At 46.5% G+C, this 6890-nt stretch overlaps 1 protein-coding gene across 1 annotated transcript in view; it reads right to left on the bottom strand.

Moving 5' to 3' along the window:
* LOC102760149 (dynein heavy chain 9, axonemal) overlaps window positions 1–6890 on the bottom strand; it is a 194745-nt gene that overhangs the window by 94778 nt on the left and 93077 nt on the right. Inside the window, exons 23-26 of the mRNA XM_015562544.1 lie at window positions 5932–6084; window positions 4435–4560; window positions 1930–2169; window positions 1433–1593 (exon numbers count right to left, since the gene is read on the bottom strand). Coding sequence (XP_015418030.1) covers window positions 1433–1593; window positions 1930–2169; window positions 4435–4560; window positions 5932–6084 — 680 coding nt within the window. The remainder of the gene's footprint in view (window positions 1–1432; window positions 1594–1929; window positions 2170–4434; window positions 4561–5931; window positions 6085–6890) is intronic.

Genomic DNA, 6890 nt, shown 5'->3' with positions numbered 1-6890 from the left:
TTGACAACACTTCTTTGTAGATTTACTGAAAGTCATTTTGGCATGTGTAAGGTGATATTTAATTGTGGTTTTAACTTGCATTTTTTTTATGTTTAGTGATATTGAGCATCTTTTCGTATGTCTATTGGCCATCAGTATGTCCTCTTTGGAGAAGTGTCTATTCAGGTCCTCTGTCCACTTTTTTAAAAAATATATTTTATTGATATTCCACAGAGAGGAAGGAAGTGGGATAGAAAGTTAGAAGCATCGATGAGAGAGAAACATCGATCAGCTGCCTCCTGCACACCTCCTACTGGGGATGTGCCCGCAACCAAGGTACATGCCCTTGACCGGAATCGAACCTGGGACCTTTCAGTCCTCAGGCTGATGCTCTATCCACTGAGCCAAACCAGTTAGGGCATCATTTTCTAGAATTTCTTATTGGTAGTTCTTTAACTTTTGGGGATCCCAGACCACTTCAACCATTATTGAATACTACAGATTCTCTCATTAGAAAAAGTGACACACGCACAGATTTTTGTACAATTTCATGATACCCTAACAGCCATTCTACAACCTACTGAAACCCTATTGGAATCCTACACATCCTTCAGGGGTAGGTCAGATCAGATAAGATCTCTTCCCTGAAGTGTTACTGGTCCTCCTCTTCCCACAGTGGGTGGGACCCCCGTCTGTGCCAGGAGGGCTTACACTGCTAAGTCCCTTGCTTGGAAATCTGTAGCATACAGCTTTGAGCCCTCCTTGGTACTATGGCCTTACACGTTTTCCCCTTGTGCTATTTAAATTATTATCTACATATGTCCTATTTCCCTCACTGGAATTGGAGTTTAAGGGCAAGAAATGTTTTAGTCATTCCCAGTACTAGCTCAGTGTCTGGCGTGAATTCATAAATGAATTAATATACATGACAGAGAATACAGTTCCGTAAAAAATCATAAGATCCTAACAGTAGGAACTACCTTGCTTTCATCTTTGTATTCCCAGAGTAAGAGGTGCTGAATAAACGTGTGGATTGATTGATAAGAAAATAATCATAGGTATCATTTACTGAGCATTTACACACACTCAGCTTCTTACAAGCATTGATGTCCTTTATCCTTACAAAACCCGTGAGGTGTGAGTTACTACCTCCATTTCACAGATGAGGAAACCAAAAATGAGATCAAGTTTCTCATGGTCACTCAGCTGGCATGGGTTAGAGCTGGTGTTAGAATGCAGGTGTATATGACTGCCCAGTAATTCCTCAAAAAGTCATGGCTCATTGGTTTGCTTTGTGGTTTGTTCTTTTGGTTTTACTTTACATCTGTTGTGTTCATCAAGCCCTCCCCCTAGAACTCTGTGAACCCGAGTGACAGCAGCCTTGATGCTGGATGGCCACTGGATGCATGAGCCAGAGAGCAGATTTCTGTCGGTGGCTGATGCCAGCACTCACCTGTCTGTCAAAGGTGTGATCACAAGGCGAGGTGTATTTCCCAGGTACTCATAGGAATATAGAAACTGGGCATCACAGATGTTGGCAAAGCAGTGTTTGGCTTCATCATCCCAACGATGCCGCAGCTGGGACAGCCAGAGAAAGGCCTGGGCACTGTCCACCTAAAGGCAGAGTGGCAGAGCAGCTGGGTGAAACAGTGCCCAGCAGGTAGCAGGTGGCCCTTAGCCACAGGACACACAGGCTCTGGATGACTTGGGTGTTGTCTTCTAGTTAAGAGCACAGCACACTGTGCCTGCCACAGCTCAGAAGGCATGAGCTGCTCTGATTACCTGTTTCTATCGGAGTTTTGAAGGCTGGAGCAGACACCCTGATCCATTCCCAGCTCTATGGCCAGTGCAGAGTCTGGGCCCCTGTGCTTTGTCTGTATGTGAGCCTCTTCCTAAATCCAATATTCGTATTCCCACAGAGAGGGGGTCTCCTGCGTGTTTGGTACTCACCTTCTGAGCAATCATCTTGGCCACCACGTCCCGGGCGTGCACATCGATGGTGCATATAGTCATGACCTTCTGTCGGTCCCCCTTGGAGAGCTGGCCAATCAGCATGGTGATGAGGGCTTTGAGCTGGGCCACTTGCTTCTTGTAATAGTCTTTCATGGCACTCTCATAGCCTTCCTCCAGCCTGGCAAAGGCCATGCCCACCTCTGTGGTCCACCAGATCTGGGTGCAGGTCAGGGCCACCTGTGGCAACAAGAGGCACTCAGCAAAGCCATTAACCAGGCCTGTCTCCAAAACTAGTCCACTCATCACACCAAGGGACTCAGAATGTGACTGTGTGAGTGGCATAGCCCCTTCCCACCCTCTCCACCAGCATGGATTAAGTGAGCTATGCCTGTGAATCCTTGGTGATGTGAAGTGATTGCAACGTAGTGGGGCAAGTACTTTCTGCTCTTAAAAAGTATACTATTTGGTTAAGAACAACCAAAGACTTACTCTAGTCATTGTCAGTGGCTTTTAGAAATCACTATACTGATCATTCAGTTTTGCAGCGTCCATCCTGTGCTTGGGAGAATAACAATATGTTGATTGAAATCTCAAACACACTCAGTCTTTGCTGTCATCCTGAATCCTCTTGGGGTCCGAGAATTTCAATTTAGTGAGCCATTGCTGATCACTTATGGTGTATCTTGCTTGTATGTAATACTTTCACTACATTTTTTATTTCTTAAAGCTTATAGTGTTGAAAGCCTACTCTTGAAGGTCAAGGTGAATTATACCAAAATTCAACGTGATAATATGATTTGCATTTTTCAGAAATTCAAAATAAATATATGGGAAAAGGAATTCAAATGAACATTTCTTCTGTTTATTGGGAAAATTGATATGAAAAACGCATGATTTTGATTCTTCATGGTGGAGAAGTTAGATACACGGATCACCTGTAGGATCATTTGCTTTGGGAGACATGGTTGGAAGATATGTTACAATAGCAGCAGGCAGCAAGCTTCCCTGCCTCCAAATTCTGATTCAGGTAAACAAAGAATCCTGATGGGAGTCACCCACTTTGTGAAACAGAGAATCCCGCTGCAGTAAAGGCACCACTCCCTAGTTTACCCGCTTTGCTTTTGGATTTAGACTTTGGGTCTTGTTACAGGAGTTCCTCCTGCACTGGCATCTTGTTGCTATGGTTTGAATGTGATGCAGCAACTGTCCTGTTAAAAATACCTCTCCCCTCATGCAGTACCGGCCTATGTCCCTTCTCTTCTCGCTGTCACAATTGCTGCCAACATTTCCCCACCCCTTTCTCACTTCTCAGCCCCCTGCACTCCACTGAAATGGCCTCCCCAAGTTCACAGACATTCCTCAGCCTCTTTATTTTGCTTGGTCTCTTAGGAGTACATGACATAATTGACCTCTGGCCTGCTATCAAGTTTCTTTTTTGGTTTCCATAGTTGCTATTCCCTGGTTTTCCTTCTACCTAAAAAGGTACCATTTCTCATTCTGTTTTACTGGCTCCTCCCTGCCTACCCAGCCTCTGAATGATGCTCATGGGTTTGTTCTATATTCTCATTTCAGTCTACATATCTTCCAAGAGCAACCTCACCTACTCCTATGACTGCAATTACCAGCAAATACTTACAATCCCAAATATACCAACACTAGCATTATGCTACCAATAGGGGAAAGGAGGAGGGGTATACTGCAGCCAGAGTCATTAAAAAAATTCTCATTAGTTTTCCCTGCTCTCTACTACCCTCCTGAGAACCAAACCACTAAAGGATTCAGACATGACTTAGAATCAAGTCAGACTCCCTAACATGGACTATAAGAACTAGCTTCGTTTCCTCTCCAGAGTTATTCTGTTGCCTTTTGTTCCCTCCATGGCTTATTCTTGCTTCAACCACACCCAGTTCCTCCAAATTCCTTAGATACACTACGCTCCCCTTGCTGCTGAGGCCTTACACAGGCTTTCCCTCATGCTTGGCTGCTCTTCCCCTCCATCATTACCTCATAAACTCCTATTTCAAACCTCGGCTTGAAGAGCATATTCTCAGGGAGGTGGTCCCCAGGCCCCAGTGCCTAGCCCTATGCCCCCGAGTGCCCCGAGCCCCTTTGGTCACCACTCTAGGCCCCTCTGTAAGAAACACAGCCTGTGAACTCCAGCAGGACAGGTTCAGGGTCTTGGTCCCTTCTGGTGTCTCCTGGACTCAGCAGTGAGCTTGGCACAAAGTGGTCTGGGTCAACCAGTTGACCTGTTGACATCTTCTCCCTACTGCAGCCAGTGAGGGCAAAAACAACAACCTTTCCTTTCCCCAGGTTTTGGTTAAATTAGGTCACGGCTGACAATTCTCTTACTCCCTTTTGCTGATGCCTCACAGACCAGCTTCTCCTGACTGTGAAGCCAATAGTGAGTCTGATGTCTGGTCACCCCTGAAGGCTGACCAAGGTTCCCAGGAAAGAGAGCCCAGTGGAGCCGGGGCCCATGAAGGTCTGGTTAGGATGTACCTGAGCTGGATAGTCAAAGAGCCACTGCTCCCTGGGCTTTTCCTCATAGGCAGTCACACCATCGGTCATCTCATGCCTCACGGTGGCCTTCATGTGAGCAAGCACGTGGTTCAACCATGTTTCCACCTGAAAAGAAGACCTCTGGCTTAGCCCCTGATTTCTGAGAAGATATGATCAGTAATACACATGTCCTTCCTCTTAGCCCAAGGAAGTGAAGACAGTGCAACCAAGCCCTGAGGACAACTCCAATGGCTGCCACAGGCACAGGAGATGACGGCTCATTTGTTTAACCCAGGTTATAGGTGAGCACCAGGCTCAACTAACTGCGGGGGATGTTCCCATTGAACACACAGGACAGAGTGGCAGGCTAAGGGGTTTGGTTGGGGGCGGACTGCCAATTTCCTTTATTTCATAAAGGAAATCCTAATCTGGGTTGAGGTAGGTGTAAATAAGTCAGTGGGTTCTCATGACTTTGTCCATGAAAATGGAGATGTGAACTGGGGTTATATTTTTCAAACTAAATGCTTTCTCAGTCTACAAAAAGAGTACATTCTGAACCAAACCCTAGGGTTCCTCTCATAAGCAGCCTGATTATTTCAGCATTGGAATAGCTTTCCAGGACACATGTGGATGAAGGTGAAACTCTACAAAAGATATTTTCTCCAGCTGTTACTGTACTTGGGTATTTCAGGGGAATGAACGAAGAGGGCTTATATCTAGTGGTAATGGTGAAGGATGGTAAAGGGGTTGAAGCAGAAAACTGTCCCATGATTTTTGTTTCTTTCTTAAAAAATGTTGTTATTGATTTTTTTAGAGAATAAAAAGGGGAGGGAGAGAGAGATAGAAACATCGATGAGGGAGAAACACCAGTCAGCTGCCTCCTGCTCACCCCTACTAGGGATCAAGCCTGGATTCCTGGCATATGCTCTGACCAGGAATCAAGGTGACCTCTTGGTGCATGGGATGAAGCTCAATCCACTGAGCAACACTGGCTGGGCTATGTTTCTTGAATTATAAACAGATCTGGAGGCAGAGTTCTTGGCTCTGCAGGAAGGAATGACTCTGGGGTGCATTTGAACAGAGAAGTGACATCTCAGGAAATTGGTTGATTTTAAGGGGTGTTTTCTCCTGGGGCATTTGTCCGTGTTCCTGGTTCCCTGTGGGGTGCTCCAGGGGATGTCATGTCAAAGTCTCCAGTACTGCTAACCACTGTAAACCTTTTCTCGTCAACTCAGGGAGCTGTTTATGTGCATTTCCTTCCTCTCTGCACAGGTCTTTGGTTAAGGCAGATACATGAACACTGACACACGTCCTTCCCTGAGAGAGGAAAGCAGGCATGAGAGGCTGCTCCAGGGTTGGATCAAGTTAACGGAAGCGGAAGCTGCGGGTTCAATGGGACACAGAAAGCAGCTCTGGCCTAAGGTCAAAGGCCATGCTGAAGGTCAGTGCTGACTGTATCTGAAGGTGGATACTTGAGAGAAAGGACTTTCACAGCACCTGCCCACTGCAGCTGCAGGGCTCGCTGAAGGCCACGTACTCCTCCTCCTTGCTGTACATGCCGAGGCTGATCTTGGTTGGTTGCTCACTGGCGTCCAGCTGGAACTGCATCCTGGCCATATTGTCAAAGAGTTTGGAAAGGTGGCGTTGAACCTATGAGGGGAAACCATGGCAACGGATTGGAGAAGGTGTTGTTTAGAGGCCTAGCATGTGACAGCTATTAGAGGGCTGGGTACCAAATGCTTAGAAGAAGCTTGTGGGAATGATGGCGATGTGACAATGGCAACCAACGAAATGAGAAGTGGCCAAAGTAAGATAATCCTAGTGGGAATTATGTATTAGCTACAGACCAATGAAGCCACCAAAGTTTGATTAAGTTCTACATGATCTACTATTGATTGGAAAAAAAATGGTTACTTCATAGACCCCCTTCCTAAGAAAATACTACTGTGGGGCAGGAGATCAGCCCAGTGTAGCCTGCAGAAGAATGCTAACACCCCTGAATCTGGAGTCTGTGGAAGAAGTCACCCAGTTGTTGGAAGTGCTTTGGGGAAGCAGACAAACATCTGGAGGGTGCAAAGCCAGGGCAGGCATGCTCACCCCCACGGAGAGCCTGGCTGTGCCGGGCGTCTCCCTAGCATGGTGTCTCATGATACAGAGGTCCTTCACCGGGGAGCCCCAGGCAGGCTCTCTAGAAGGAATGCTAGACAGAGCCACACTGTGGTCCAGGGGTGAGGGAAACAGCAGGCTCCAGGAGGAACAACAAGCAGAAAACTGTTCTCTGAAGGAGGTTTGTGAAGGATAAGGCCCTTCAGGCTGCAGGAACCCCGAGTGTAGTTTTACACGTACAGTAACCAGCTCTCTAGCTTATGAGATGGGATGAAAATGTTTGTGTATTTGTGGGCTGTGAAGGTGTTCAAGATCATGGTGACTTGGGACAAAGATCTTCATGGGATAAC

This window comes from Myotis davidii, unplaced genomic scaffold, assembly GCF_000327345.1.
Source record: "Myotis davidii unplaced genomic scaffold, ASM32734v1 scaffold37, whole genome shotgun sequence".
Lineage (NCBI taxonomy): Eukaryota > Metazoa > Chordata > Mammalia > Chiroptera > Vespertilionidae > Myotis > Myotis davidii.
Note: the sequence above shows the minus strand (reverse complement) of the source record. Positions and strands in the feature narration are given on the sequence as shown.